The following is a 15,174-nucleotide window of genomic DNA, read 5'->3' on the forward strand; positions in this document are numbered from 1 at the left end:
TTAAGTTTTATTTCTATTTATTGCTACTTCTTTCCCTAATATCCCCTATTTACAATAATTCAACTGCTTCACCAAAACTAGATTTTATGAAAGTTTCTGGTAGTTGATCAGAAGCATGCCCACTTACTAAGCAGGTAATCCTACCTCTGATGGGCACAGATGATCCTGTATCAGGAAGGGCTGCTCTTGTTACTGAAATCAAGGGGGTAGCCCTTTAATAGATGCAGTGATCTCCCCACCACCCTTTGGAGCTATGGTACTAAAACCTTTAGCAGAGCAATGTTGGGTATAGTGGAGCCTCCAGTGTCAAGCAAAAGGCTTTTGCTTGTAAAGATCCACAGAAATGACCATATCTGGGCCCATACCTGCGTCTGGCTTGCAAAGAGGAAGTTGTGTCATTGGAAGCTGGGTGTAACCATCTTCAATCAGCCTGTGGGAAATCTTATTTGAAGGGGCCAAGGAACAGATTGGGGACACGTATCATATGTGCTGTGGGTATTGTTTTAAGCTGGGAGAGGGTGTTGCTGAGTCTGAGTCACTTGGGAGGATATGGTGTGGATGAGAAGGAGGAACTATTTCATTGGAAAGCCTGGGGCCCCTCCAGCCTCCTCAAGAAGTCCATTGGTGTCCTGGCTGGTAGGCAGCTGGAGAGCACATATTTGCAGGTGCAGACTATAAGGTGAGCCTGATGAGCCCTCAAAACGACCCATTTGAATCTTGACCAGGCTGAAGCCAAAAGAAGGGCAGGCATATAGTTCAAGTGTCAGGGTGACTTAGTGGTCAGACCTCTAAAATGTTGAGAACAGTGGGAATGTGTATGTGTAGCCTCATTGAAGGAATTCTGGATTCACCTATATTCAGCTGAGGTCCTTTGAAACAGCCAGCTTTCCCAGAGCTATGAGATTGGTTTGAAACAGTGGTTTTTGGTGTTCTTCTTCGAAGCAGTGTGGCAGTGGTGTAGGGATAAGAAGGTTTGGGGGACCTTGGTCATGCGACATGGCTAAGTTCCTTGGTGCCCCACTTGCATGGCCATAGTGGGAAAATGGGAGGCGCCAGATGGGGCCATACTGTCAGTCACTGGTAGAGGGAGGGGGTTCAGGAGTGGGATATGCTTTTGGGCAGTCCCTTATCCTCTCTATCTGAGCCTGTAGCACCTTGGCAGTGCCTTCGGCCATAAGCCTCCCTGGTGAAGCGGGGCCAGATTCTGTACCAGTCCTTTGGTCCTGAGCTGCTATGGAAGGCCACACCCATCCCCGCAGTCTCTGCAGCCAGGGTTCAGCCTTGGCCTTTGCCATCTTCACTTCAAGGTGCCCCGGCCAGGGAGAGACCCTGCAGCTGCTCCTCTGTGCCGGTCAGCTCTGCCTCATCACGCCCACTCTCTGAGCCCTCAAAGCAGCCAGAGTCACGTGGGATGTCCACCTTGGGTTCCGACACTGTATGCAACACGGGCTCCTGGCTGCTCTCAGCACCTTCTTCGGCCTCTTCACTGCCAGCTGCTGGGAATAAAGAAGGAACAGAGGGACTGAGTCCTAAGATGGTTGAGAGTGGAGGTGGGGTGGGGGTGGGGTGGGGGGGGGATAGCAGGGTGTTTTTAGAAGCCCTTGGGGCCCGGTCATGGACCGGGACCTCTGGGAAGTCTCCTGTAGGCAGTCAGCTCTTCTGACTTCCTCCACCATCTCTGCTTCTCTCCCCACTTCCAGCATAGAAAGTGGGAGTGTTCCCAGGCCCAAGAGCTCAAACAGTATCTCCAGCACTGAGCTGAAACCAGTCATCCTGGACTTGGACTCTGGGACTATTAGACAGCTTCATGCAAATGCCTTGCCTTCTCTGGCCTTAATATCCCCTCTGATCCAAAGAGGGATGGGCCTGATTACCCCTATGAACCCCCCCCCCCCACAAATTCTCCTGGAAACACCAATTCAAGTGTGGAAAAGCGCCTTCCTACTGCAAAGGGGAGGTCTAGGGCAGAGCATGGTCAGAGTACAGGATCTCAAACGCCAGTGAGAACATATGCCCACCCCTAGCAATGGCACTCACTGTCATAGTCCAGCAGCAGCTCTGCAGCCGTGAGCAGCTTTGCCCGGTGCTGTGGGTCCACGATGTTCAACTCATTGAGGTGTGTCTCCCGCAGCTCTTTGAAGTCTTCCAGTGTCTGGTAGCCATTGAGCAGCAGGGTCGATGTGTGCTCCTGGGGGCAGAGACGGGCCATCAGTAGTCTCCTTTGTAAGTCACCCTTGCCCGGAACCTTTCCCTTACATGTTGGCAGCTGCCCTCTTGGCCCCCATCCCAGTGACAAGCTTGCCTCCTTTACTCCCAGCCACTAGTGCAAGTCCAAAACAAACCTCCAGGCCAATGCGCTCCAGCAGTTCATGCAGAGTCTTGGGCTTGGGCCTCTTGCCTTTGCTCTGTCGGCGGCTGGGGCGCACAGGCCCCACAGCCTCCTCAGGCAGCACGTCCACATAGATGAATTTGAAAGAGCCCAGCTTGCCGTTGAGAAGGCCCAGCCATGTGCCCACAGGCGGCTTTTCTATGATCTGGATCACATCTCCTTTCTGGAGGGAAAAAGAGCAGAAGAGAAGGCAGAGGGGGCACTTGGCCTCTGCAGATCCTTTTCATACTTTGGCTCTAATTTGTTTTCTTTCTTTATGGCTGAAGCCTGCCAGGCTCTGGAGGGACCCAGATGCCAACTTTACCTGCAGTTTCAGTGAGTCGTGGTCATAAGGACTGGGAGTGAAGTCAGTGTGGACTCGAGCACGCCCACAGAAAGGCCCCATGTACGGGGGAGCAGGTGACTCCTCCATGAAGCTTCCAGAGCCTGGGCCAGGACTACAGAGTTCACTGCCTGCAGGAGATGGACAGTGAGGAAGCATATATTTGTCCCAAGGCAGCTGGGATGGGCAGGGCCTAGTGGGGGCACTACAGAAAGCCCCCAAGGAAACACCCCAGTGACCGAAGCTGCACTCTTGCAGGAAGTGCAAGAAGTGGTTCAGATCCACCCCCTCAGCAAATCTGGTGAAGCGAGGCTTTCTACCTCCAGGGCTTCAGACAATGAAGAGGTGATAGCCGGAGAGTTGGCTTTTAGAGACTAAAGAATGGGCCCAGCAGGGCGAACACCTTACTGAATAGGTGAGAAATGGGAGGCCAGATAGGCCAAGTGGCCCCCCTCCCCCACCACTTATACTTGGTGTCACCCGGTCTACCACACTCCAGGTCTCCTCATTCCTGCTATAGTGCTCCGTCCACACGGGAAGCAATAACTTGCAGATCCTTTAACTTTATTTTATAAGCCTTAACGTTTCGTAACAAGGTCTTAAGGAAAATGCAGGCATACTCTTTGTACCTGAGAAGAGCAGGGTGACCGGCAGTTTTAGTGAATTTCAGTGGGAGACAGAGAGAGGTGTCTGTAGAGCTAGAGAAAGGGTGACAAAAGTGGACTGAGCCTGAGGGGACTTCTTCAGGCAAGGCACCTCTGGTTTAGCCCCTGAACTTCTAAAAGGTGTTCAATGGTGCCATAGCTCAGTAAACAAAGATCTGAGGTCCAAGAAGCTGACTCTTCTGAACTGGAAAGTCTATCTCTGGACTTTAAGGTGGGATGCTTCAGATACTCAAGGGGCTGTAGCCTATAGGGTCCCTTGGGTGGCTAAGGACAGACTGGTTCAAGAGCACCATGAAGTTCTTCCTCTACTTGTGGGCCTTTCCAGGCCTGAGACAGCAAGTGGAAGCCCCTGCAAAGCAGATCTGAGTTCAAAACTGGGCCACTTGGAAAATGGCTTCACTTCCTTGAGCCTCAGTTTCCACATCAGCAAAGTGGGGATAATAGTACAGCCCTACCAGGTTGTGATGAAGATTTCCTGGGAAGTGGGTCGAGAAGGTTCCAGTAAGTAGAAGGCACATAGTCATTTCTCTTTCAACCCTTTCCCAGAAAAGGCCCTGGCACTGCCCCAGTCTGGTCCTTTTCTCCAGATTTGGCAGTTGGCCACTCCCTTCCCCTACTCACCTGTGGATGTCTGGCGGCTGAGTGCTGGCAGTTCGCGCTCCTCTTGCTCAGAAAAGGCTAAGCCCATCTTCTCTGGTCCAGGGCTGTCCAGGCTGCAGTCTGGAGATGTTGGGGAGGCTGAACCCTCCTCCAGTGTGTCTCCCTATAGGAAGAGTGTTGGAATCCCTGAGAAGCCTTGCTGTGGTGATACAGGCCAGTGCCCCTTGCAGGGAGACAGGAGCCTGAGCTTGGTTCAGATCACAGTTTTGTTACCTGCAGGCTCAGTGACCACATTCAGAATCTTAGTCTCCTTTTTCTGTAAAAATGAAGATGGCAGGCCCAGTTCTCCTATGTCAAAGGAAGAGGCCCCCAGGGCACTGAGTGGACATACTTTGTCAGTTACCAGTGTTGGTGGATGTGAAGACGAGGCCGGGGTGACTAAACTTGGGCTTGAAGCTTGGACCTGGGGCTGTTGCCATGACCCAGTCAGGCAGACAATTTCGTCTGAGAACAACTGCCCACATTCTTGTGTGCCAGGCTGGCCTGCCACTTCATTCCATCCTCACAGTAGCACTTGAAGTTAAGTGCTATGGTTGGCCTGAGTTTCAAGATAGATAACTTTGCCAAGGCCTGTGGGCAATTGACAGCCAACTTGCCTGGCTCCAGAGCTCCCTCCCATCTCAGCTCAGTGCATCTGAGCATGGGGTTGTTTAGCAGCTGCTTCTCTTCAAGTAAAGGACTGGATGATTTGCCAGTTCCTATTTTGTGAATGTTTCCTATCAATGGTCAACATCTGGGTACCATTGCATGTCCCTGGATGAGCCGTCAGAAGAGATATCTAGGTTATTTCCATTATGGAGATCCTATACACACACATCAGCAACATGGGTCAGAATAACAGGTTGTGCTGGGATTAGGAGATGATGAATTTTGAAGATTTTTGGCATCACCTTTGTCCTGGCTAGTGTTATGTCAACTTGACAGAATCTAAAATCGTCTGAAAGAGGGGACCTCAATTGGGAAAATGCCTCCATAGGATTGGGCTGTAGGGTAATTTCTTAATCAGTGATAGATGGGGGGATGGCCCAATCTACTGTGGGAGGTACCATTCCTGGGCTAGTGGTCCTGGGTTCTATAAAAAAGCAAGACTGAGCAAGCCATGAGGAGCAAGCCAGTAAGCAGCACTATGTCATGGCCTCTGCATCAGCTTCTGCCTCCAGGTTCCTGCCCTGTTTGAGTTCCTGTCCTGACTTCCTTGAATGATGGACTGTGATGTGGAAGTATAAGCCAAAATAAACCCTTTCCTTCCCAAGTTGCTTTGGTCATAGTGTTTCATTACAGCAATAGTAACTAATCAGGACAACCTTTGTTTTTAACACGCCATATTTGATTTAAAGTGCTCTCTCTCTCTGTGTCTCTCTCTGTCTCTCTCTCTCTGTCTCTCTCTCTGTCTGTCTCTCTCTGTCTGTCTCTCTGTCTCTCTCTGTCTCTCTGTCTCTGTCTCTGTCTCTCTCTCTCTCTCTCTCGTGTGCGTGTGCGTGTGCGTGTGTGTGTGTGTGTGTGTGTGTGTGTGTGTTTGGTAGAGTTGGTGATCAAACCCAGGGCTTTGCGCATGCTGGGCAAGTACTTGACCACTGACTTCTGTTAGTCTCTAGAAGTCGGTTTCTAATAATACTTTTATTTAACAACTGGCTTGTGAAATCCATGACAGTTAGCCAACTACCCTCACAAGCCAGTTGAGCTGGCTCCAGTCTTCAGTATGCCTCCTGTAAGAGCCCCAAGCATAAGCAGCCCTCTGAGTGCTCTAAGTACGGGGGCTGTGCCTGTCCCCATAGCTCTCTGTATCACCTTCCTCCCGGGGCTGAAGGTAACAACCTCTATTTTCTCTCCAGTCTCTGAGTTAATGAAGGTTCAACCAATCTATTTCTTTCTTTTTTTACAGATCTATTTTATTTTTTAAATTAGGTGCATTTATATGGGTGGGGTGATATGGGGGGTATGTGCATGTCAGGGCAAGTGCCTTTGGAGTCTGGAAGAGGGCACTGATACTTTGGAGCTGGAACTATAGGTAGTTTTGAGTCACCCACCATGGTTGCTGGGAACCCGTCCTTTGTTCTCTGAGAGAACAGGCTCTTAATCACTGTGCCATCTCTTCAGCCCCACACTCTATTTGACTTTCTGATAGTTACAAAAGTGACACCATTCAGTGGGAAGCACACTTTAAATCTTGAATTTGGATCTTTGCCCAGACTGGCACTATGTAGTGTGAGCCTCTCTGGTGATGCTGGGTAGCAACGGCACCATAGCTCTCCCCATCAGCCACGAAGCCGTGAGGGGAAGCAGATGACTCTCTACATAGTGCTGTGCTGCTAAGCTTAGCGGTGGGCAGTAGGTTAGGGTATGTATTCTTGACTCATGGCGTTTGGAATTTAGGGCTTATCAGGATGTTACCACATGGTAAATAGAGGAGCAGCTATATTTTTCTATTTTCCTGGAATCAGGCCTTTTTAGTCAATCCCAGGGGCGTCTTGCAATCAGAGCTTTGCACTGAATACATATGGCTCAGGAGAGTCCCTCTTCCTTTCAGCTGCCATCATACTATGCCTGTCTTTACAGAAAGCCTCTCTTGCCCAGACTTTCATCTTTCCTTAAACCCCATCCTTTCTTAGCCCAGCCTCCTGCTGCCCGTGACTGGTGTTAGTGCCCCGCCTCCCGCCACCACCTCCTTGTGATCATCCGGTTTGCACTGACTGAGCAGCACCTGCACGTCTAAGTAGTGATTATCCATGTGTTCATGCTTGCTTCACTGCCAGAATGTCCTCCTTGGCCCTCCTTGGCCTCACCCCGCCCTTGGATTCCAGGCCTCACCATCTCCTCTGACAGGGCCTTCACCATCATCTTGCCCATCTTCCTGTTCATGGTTCGGGAAATGACGGCCCTCCACTTCTTTCCCAACTTTTTGCCACTCTTCCCAGAATCCTCTGGGGTAAGAACACCTGAGTCATCTTCTGGAATCTGTGATGACAAAGGAAGAGGTACAGGGGCCATGGTAAAAGTGGCTTGGATCCAGGTCTTGGTATACAAAGAAGTCTTCAGGATGCTGAAGTGGGTGGCAGTGGTAGGCTTGAGAGCCCATCCCCCATCCCCTTTCTCACCAGTCCTGTTCTCAGACGAATTGATTTGTTATTAATTTGCTTTCTAATGTGTAACTAATACAAATAGAATGCTGGGGCCCAGAAGCTTGGTGCCGTGGAGAACTGGCCCTTCTGTGTTAAGGAAACTTTGTCCCAGTAACACTAATTCCCCCTATTTCCCCTCCACCCTGTCACCCCCACTTCCCCTACTCAATATACGCCAGGAATCTCAGAAACTCACATTATCATCCAGGTTAAATTCCTTCTCGCTTACAACAGGGGAGCTGGGCTTGGATTTGGCAAAATCCTTGAAGCTGCTGGAGCGCTGAAGTGAGAGCTGGAAGAAGCAGAAATGCTGTCTGGAATCATTGGTGCTCAAATGATCGCCCAAGGATAGATCTTGTCTCCCTTCTGGGCACATACACCCATGTCAGGGCTGGGCAGGACAACATAAACCTTGAGGTGAAGGGACAAGATGCATTGTTCTTCATTCTATTCCTGGCCACAGAACAAAGGACTTCTGGCCTCAGGCACCCCATACCTCAGTGCAACCCCACGAAACTCTAATTCCCACAAGCACCCGAAGTTTGGTTCAGCACTCTGGCATGGGAGAGTCAATGTACACTTCAGCATATATGAAAATGTCGTAAGTGAAGCAGGAGGAAGTGCCTCCCAAAAGCATTTCTTTGGCCTCCTCACTCTGGTGTGCACTGAGCCAGGTTGCTATCACAGTGACAGGGACAAACATATCCAAGCCTATAGCCTGGTGAACCGATGTGCCAGGAACAGAAAGACAATCCCCCAGATGCCTGGCATGACGCTTTCTAGAAAAACCACAGCAGAGGCTTACAGAAGGTATCTATAGATTTGGCTCATAAACAATGGGAACTAATTCAGTTCAAGAAAGCCACCATTTTCTCTTGATTCATCTCAGCTTTTAACCTTGGCCACTGATGTGAGAAGCTGGCCGGTGCCAACCTTTTCCAGAGTTTGGCCTTCCAGGGAGGGGCGATTGTTTGTGTTGCTGAGACTATCTTTAGGAAGTGATCTTTAACTGTATCCATGTGTACACGCAGAGCTATCTGGCCTGAAAACAGGACCAGACAGGTAACAGGGATAGCTGTAGACGTAGAGAGTTGAGGCTAAGCCTGTGTCATGATAAACAGACAAGATCAGAAGACACACAAAGGAACCAGGGTTCACAGATGGCCAGACAGATAGAGCGGGGATAGACTTCAGACACCCAAGATAAGGGCTTGAGGAACCAGTGCTCGAAACCCCCACTAAAGCCGAAGGTTTCACATCCTTCTTCCTACCAAATGGGGGCGTGTCCAGTGACAACCCCCCAGAGCAGGGGGCAATAGCCCTTGCCCCTCAAGCGCAATTTGTCCTGGCTCCCAGCAACTGCGCTACAGCTGCCTGGTAGATTTTCTGGGTCTTGACCAAAGCTGAATCAGCAACTGGGTTTCGGGGTCACGTATTCCTAGAGGTAGTTGACCAGAAACTAGGTCAGCAGTCAGGCCAAGCAGAAACCGGCTTCATCCGGGGCCACACAGGTGGGTGTCTGGAGCCCTGGTGGGTAAGTTTGCTTTGTGTTACCTTAGAGGCCTGGAAAGAGGGGGCTGTGAGTAGGTCTACAGAGAGGGCCATCTGACCATGGGGTGATTTCCATGATTCCCATGCATCTCCTCCGTCCTCCGTCCTTAGCAAACCCCCCCCCCCCACTCTTCTTTCCTCCTTTTCTTGCTTTCCCCCCTCTCCTCTCCTTTCCATCTATTTCCTTTTCTTGTATGGTAGGATGCAGCTGCCTGGATAACTTCCCCCTCTTACTGCATGGAAAAGAGGGAACAGAGAGAGGGTGGGCACCAGGCTGGCTTGGGCCCAAGGAGAGCAGGCTAGGTTGCTATTTATAGGCCGATGGGGCCTATTGTGGCCTTCCCTCTATAACTGTTTTACCTAGCCTCCAGAGGAGGCCGAGAGTCGCCCTGAAGCCCCAGGGACTGGTGAGGCTAGAAAGCAAGCCAGGGGGCAGAGGTGGGGTGGGAAAGTTGGCTTTGTTAAGGAAGAGTAAGCTCATTGGTGGGCCTTCTCTAATCGCACCTCTTTCTCCGGGCCCTTTCCTGTTATTAATTAGCAGACTGGGAAGCTGGGAGGAGAGGCCTACGACTCCCAGGCGCCTGTGATGGCCCCTCTGTCTTAGCTTAAGCCCAAAGCAGGGGGAATAACCCAAAGGGGCCATGGAGATAATTCTAGGGCTTGAACCCAGCTGGCCAGTCCTTAGTCCAGATAAACAAACAGTATAGGCACATGTTCTTCAGGTGGTCAGCGACAAGAGTCAGCTAAGGTGGTCATTTACCAGGCCTTCCTCCATCCTCAGGGGCAGCCGCAAATATCCTGGCTGATTTTTGCTTACCCTGGAATGGCCCAAAGATAAGGTGAAATCCATGAGCTCATTTAAAAAAAAAAATTATCTATCCTCCCGTTGGGATGAAGCCAGGCTGGGAATTGTGCAGGCAAGGAGGAAGTACCATGTACTGGTGACGTCATTTTCAAGTCTAGGGAGAGCATGTGTGGGCGTCTTGGAAACAGCTATACTTCAGGCATTGAGCGTTGCTAAGTTCAACTCTGGTATGACTCTGGTACGCGTGGCGTCAGATGACTTATTTAACCTTTCAAACCTCAGTTTCTTCTTTTCTGCCACTGGCCAGCTGTGTAAGTTACTATTTTCTCTGTGCTGTCGTTTCCTCATTAGTACAATGAAGACAAAAGCCTCTACTGCACTGAGCTGTTGTCAAGATGAATCGAGTACCCATCCAGCAACTGGGAACATCTGGCACATCTGTCTCTTCTAGAATGCTGCAGGTTTATGTTTAGCCTTTTGTATGACCCATCTGCAAACTTTTTGTTTGTTTGTTTGTTTTGAGACAGGGTTTCTCTACGTAGCAGTGCCGGCTGTCCTGGAACTCACTTTGTAGACCAGGTTGGCCTTGAACTACCTCTGCCTCCCAAGTGCTGGGATCAATGGTGTGCGCCACCACGCTCAGTCTCATCTGCATCCTCTTAACCTGGACATTTCCCCACCTAACACACTCTCTACTTCTAGCAATTGCCAGAAAGAACTCTTTAGATTTTGGTTTACCTAGACACAAGATAAATGTCCATCAACTGTAGAATGGGTTAATTCTGTCCGAGTCGTGCAAGAGGACAGTAACCAGCAATGCAGCTGTCTCAGTAATACTCTTTATTCCAAAAAATGTGACTAAATCTCACCAACACACAGTTGATGGAAGCTGGTTGGCTTTCCCCAAAAGCATGGCACATAATTCTTCCTCCACAAAGTTCAAATCGTGGAGGGACTCATCTACGCTACTGGAAGTCAGGAAAGTGGTTTTGGGGAAGAGGGTATGTGGTGATAGGTAGGGTTGTGAAAGAAACTTCTGGAATTTCAGAAATGGCGTATTTCTTGAGCTGAGTGCTGCCTACTTGGGGAAATCCACCTTATGGAAACTCACCATATGGGCATCATACTCAGATTTTTTAAAAAAAGTGATTTCTACTCCAATTTCCAAGGCAGCACCCCTACAGAAATTCTCCTCTGATCACCCTCATAGCTTCACACTACCCTAGATGGCTCACCTTCCCTGTATCTTCCCCAAGTGGCCCGCTAAGCTACTTCAGTGATCTAGGTCCTAGCCTCTGTGTGTATGTAAAACCGTCAAGGAAAGGTTAGCCAGTACCCACATGCCCAATAGCCTGCCGGCTTCTTCCCATGCATCAGCCTACTCCACCATGACTGAGCTCATATTACATCCCCACCTCTCAGCAAAGGAAATGGAGACGCAGAGAATCATCTCTCCAAGCGGAGTCCCATGACTTATAGTGGAGACCTAAGAACAATGCACTCCTAAACCCAGGCCCTGGGACTTAACACTGGAAGGCCCCATGTGTTACTGCATTTGTGCCACCCCACAGCCAGGGCAGTCACTCCCACGCCAAGATAGAAATGGACCTAGCACAGGGCCGACTCCGGGTGCTGTTCGCCTGGAGCCACCAGGAGAGCAGGTGGGGGCAGTTGTGGAGGAATGGGCTCAGGCAGGAGACGGGATGTTCCTCCACTTGGACCTGGGAAGCGGCTGAATGAGAGTGAGAAGCTAGGAGTCATCGGAGGTGATGTGACGGTGGTTATGCTCATAGCTGTTCTGGGAAGCAAAGCAGAAAAAGCCATGGAAGGTCCTTGTTAGCCATGCCCCTGAGGACAGTGGGGAGACACAAGTTGGGTGTCATTTATCTGAAATCCTAGGACCAGTGCTTGTGTAGCCCTGGCTGGCCTCTGAGATACTATGTAGCAGAGGATGAGCAATATTCGAGGGGTAGAGGATGATGCCTTTACCTCTTCAATCAATATTCACTACTGATTACATCTGTGGCTACCATATTCAGTTTATGTGGTGCCGAGGATTGAACCGAGAGCTTCCTGAGAGTTAAGCACTCCAGTGACTGAGCTACATCGTTAGCCCCTCCAGTATTAAAAATTATAACATTTTCATATATAGAATGAGGTATTTTGACAGTGGGACATCTAAACATGGATTTCACATTATATATATATATATATATATATATATATATATATATTTGAAGGAAATTTTATATAACTCTTACAGTGTGCCTGTGTTGTGACTGTGACCTGTTAGGTCAGGTGTGGAATGTTCTACTTGTGGCTGACTTTCAAAATCTTTCAGAGTTTGGTGCATTTCAGATTTTCATGATAAGGCTGCTCAACCTGTAGTGACACTACAAAGCATGTGTTGTTGGGGTGTCCTTCTAGAAGTGTGACATGGGGAACAGTGTTCCGATTGTGGGGAAGATATGAGAAGAACGAGACTGGAAGGAGGCAATAGCCTAGTACTTGGACATGAGCCTAGGTCCCTTTCCATTTCCCCTGGAGGGAAACTAGAAAATAGGGGTTCATTGGAGAAGTGCTGTCTTTAGGGGAGACAAGTCCAGAACAAAACCCTCTCTATTTCTTAGACCTTGACACTGACATTTGATGGAAGATACTAGCAAAAGAAATATAGCGCGAACCTGAAGATTGTGCGGGTGTCCACAGGGCAGCTAAGGGCCAACACTTCCCATTATGGAGAATCCTCCATCCTTTATGAACCATAGCAGGCGCATTGTTCTGAACCTCCTGTCCCCAAGGCCTAGCTCCTCCTCTGTTCTCTGGGCTTATCTCTTAGTCCCCAGTTATCTGGGTATCCCCAACAGAATGCTTTCACAATAATTATTCCAGTGATCCCCACCTCTTGAGATCAGACTTCACCTTTTCTTCCAGAGGTGGAGAACCTGAGGCCCTCCAGAAGTTAATGACCTGTCCAGGGTCCTAAGGCAGAAGGCAGGATTCCAACTCCACTTTCTTGCCCCTCCCCCCAGCCCATTCTCATTGGCAGAAGGGGATGGGACCTGTGGGAGAAGCTGCTTTTGTCTTTGTTCATTCCCTTCCACCCTAGTTGCCAAAGGGAAGGGACTTGACTTCAGTCATCTGACAATCAAAGATGGAGCTGGCTGTCTCTTGGCCTGGGAAGATGCCTCATCTTCTGGAAGTTTGGTTGTGCTAAGGCACTTTTATACTATGGGGTTTGGGTGTGGAGAGGCAAGCTCATCTTGGCTCCCGGAGGCTGGTATAGGCTCTGACAGGAGTAAGGTGCAGTTTGCATGACTATTCTTCCCCAAAGGATGTGAACTGAAGATTTTTCTAGAAGAGGCCTGGAGGAATTCCCAGAGGCCCATCTGCCAAACACAGTATCTGGGTAATTGGAGCCAAGAGAGAGGAAAGGGATTTCTTGTTCTGATTGCCTCCAGGCACCTCTGCCTGAGGTAGATTAGGGTCCCAGTGTCACAGTGTGAGCCCTTTCTCAGACTCTTTCGTCCAGCTTGATTCTCCTGTGGTTTGGGGCCTACCAGTGTCTACACAGCAGTCTCTGTTTCCCTCATGAGCTAGAGAGCAAGGGGAAGTGGCTTGGCCCTGAGGAGTGGCAGCCAATGGCAGGCCTTTGGGGCCTAGTTTAGGCGGGGAGGGGGGGCTGGGGGGTTGACAGGGCCCTGTGTGAAGATTCACAAATCTCCCCCTCCTCCACCTACTACCACTGCAACCTTTGCAAAGCAGCTGAGGTGGCGAGGCGTACAGTCGAAAGTGGCAGCCACCCAGATCCTCAGAGATGGGACAGGATGCACACCCCAGTGCTCTGAACCTGTTTCTCAGCTGTCTCCCTCTGCCTGGGAACTGATGAGGGGGCTCCCTCATAGTGTACCTGAGCTGAATCCCTGGGGAAGCTGGTAGGGAACAGTGAGAGTCCTGGGGGCCCCTAACTATGGCCTTAGTGCTTGGATCTAGGCCTGCTTTGGAACGTTCCCGGGCTCTCATTGGACACGTAGGCCAGACTGGATGGTTGCCTGAGAGAATCCTACTATCAAATTCACTCTATACACACAATCAGAGAAACCTGGGTCTAACAGAGTCTTCGAGAATCCTTCAGTCTAGCTCCTGTCACAGGAAGGCGAACACCTCAGCCATCCATGACAGCTGCTGCCTTCCTTCCCGGCCTTTGAAATCTCCCTCCCCTGGCAGCATTTTCCTCCTCAGCTCTCACACCTACTCACCGTGTCCTCAGCTCCAGTTCACATTTTTCAGATGTTCTCCCTGCCCAGAAAGAACCCGTATAACCCTCCCGAATCCCACTGGTTTTGGTGGGCCCTACTCCGGAGTCTGAAAAGCACCCATTGTCTCATCTCTACTGGCCTGGGGAGCTGTAGTGGGTATGCGCCTAGTGGGCAGGGGTATGGCTTCTGCCGAAAAGTAGGGAGCCTGGACCACCTTGGCTGGGTAGGCCAGTGGGGCCCTTTGAATGAGAAGGCTCCCACGAGGACAACACACTTGAACAGAAGTGACACAGAACCAGGGTAGAGGAGACAGAACCAAGTTCGCTCTTGGGACTCAAACTGGGCACTGTATTTTGTAATTCTTAAACTGAAGTCTGTGGTTCTAGCCCTTAAGTCATTTAACCTCCTTATTGTAGGGTTGTAGTCTATAACTTTAGTCTTCTAAAAGTTCAGTTCGTAGCTCTCTATGCCAGAGTTTAAAAAGCGTCTTCCGTACTTTTACTACTCTAGTGACCGTGAAGCCCATCCCTTTGCTTTCTAGGGGAATGGTCCTCGCCTACAAGCTCAATACACAGTCTTGGTTCAACTCGCCCCCCCCCCCAGCAAGAGTTTAGGAGGGGATTGGTGGAGAGTGTGGAGGAGGGCAGGAAGGAGTGAGTGCTCAAAAATGCTCCTCACCTTTTTCTTCTGAGTGGGCTCCTTGTCGCTGGCGTTGGAAGGTTTGCGACGCAACATGGTCCTCTACTGGGATGACGCCCCTGCTCTGTTCTCCAAGATGCTGAGATGCAAAGGTCTCTTGCTCAGCCTCGCCAGCACTGATGGGGGGCACGGCATAGACTGAGCCTCCGGCTGCCACTTTTACTGCTACAATGGCAGCTTGTGGGTGCGGGCCATGGACACCCAGCAGCAGCAGGAGCAGTAGCAGCAGCAACATACAGGAAACCTTGCCACGTGACCTGCTCTTACAGCAATCATGGCCCCTGCTGGCCTCTAGGGAGGAAGGAAGTCCCAGCTTCAGTCTCCAGAGATTCTGATGCAGACAGATCTTGAGTTGAACAGTCAGAGAAAAGCCCCAATCCTGTTGTCTCATGCCACTCAGCAGCAGTTTTTTTTTTTCTCTCTGGATGATTGAGGCTCTGGCCTCACTGACTAAACTTCGGATATCAGAAGGTGAACAATCTCTCTGCCTGTTGAGCAAATGCCCCCAGTCAATGTGCAGATTCCAAGTTATTACTGCTATCACAGTTACCATTATGGTCACCCCTAGGACCACTATCTTTACGGCCGTCACTACTGCTACCACTACCAGATAGTCACTACCCCTACAACCATGACTTCTACAACTGCCATCCCTCCTGCCATCCTCACTGCTCTGAGCACCCCTTAGCCATGATCTTAGCTGCC

General features: G+C 50.1%; 1 protein-coding gene across 2 annotated transcripts; it reads right to left on the reverse strand.

Annotated features, from left to right (window-relative positions):
• Positions 1-14,689, reverse strand: Sash3 (SAM and SH3 domain containing 3). Of its 2 annotated transcripts, none has more exons than XM_050123989.1 (8): positions 14,449-14,689; positions 7,352-7,447; positions 6,845-6,991; positions 3,998-4,139; positions 2,694-2,842; positions 2,343-2,552; positions 2,038-2,188; positions 1-1,493 (listed from the first exon to the last, which is right to left on the reverse strand). In XM_050123989.1, exons 1-8 carry the CDS (start codon positions 14,503-14,505, stop codon positions 1,303-1,305), a joined length of 1,143 nt encoding a protein of 380 aa, XP_049979946.1. In that variant the 5' UTR covers positions 14,506-14,689; the 3' UTR covers positions 1-1,302. The 2 variants fall into 2 exon arrangements, with proteins under 2 accessions (XP_049979946.1, XP_049979945.1); XM_050123988.1 differs by having other exon boundaries at positions 1-1,496.
• Between the last annotated feature and the right edge of the window lie 485 nt (positions 14,690-15,174).

The sequence above is a fragment of the Alexandromys fortis genome, unplaced genomic scaffold (genome assembly GCF_014885135.2).
Source record: "Alexandromys fortis isolate MF-2015 unplaced genomic scaffold, M_Fortis_MF-2015_v1.1 scaffold_224, whole genome shotgun sequence".
NCBI lineage: Eukaryota > Metazoa > Chordata > Mammalia > Rodentia > Cricetidae > Alexandromys > Alexandromys fortis.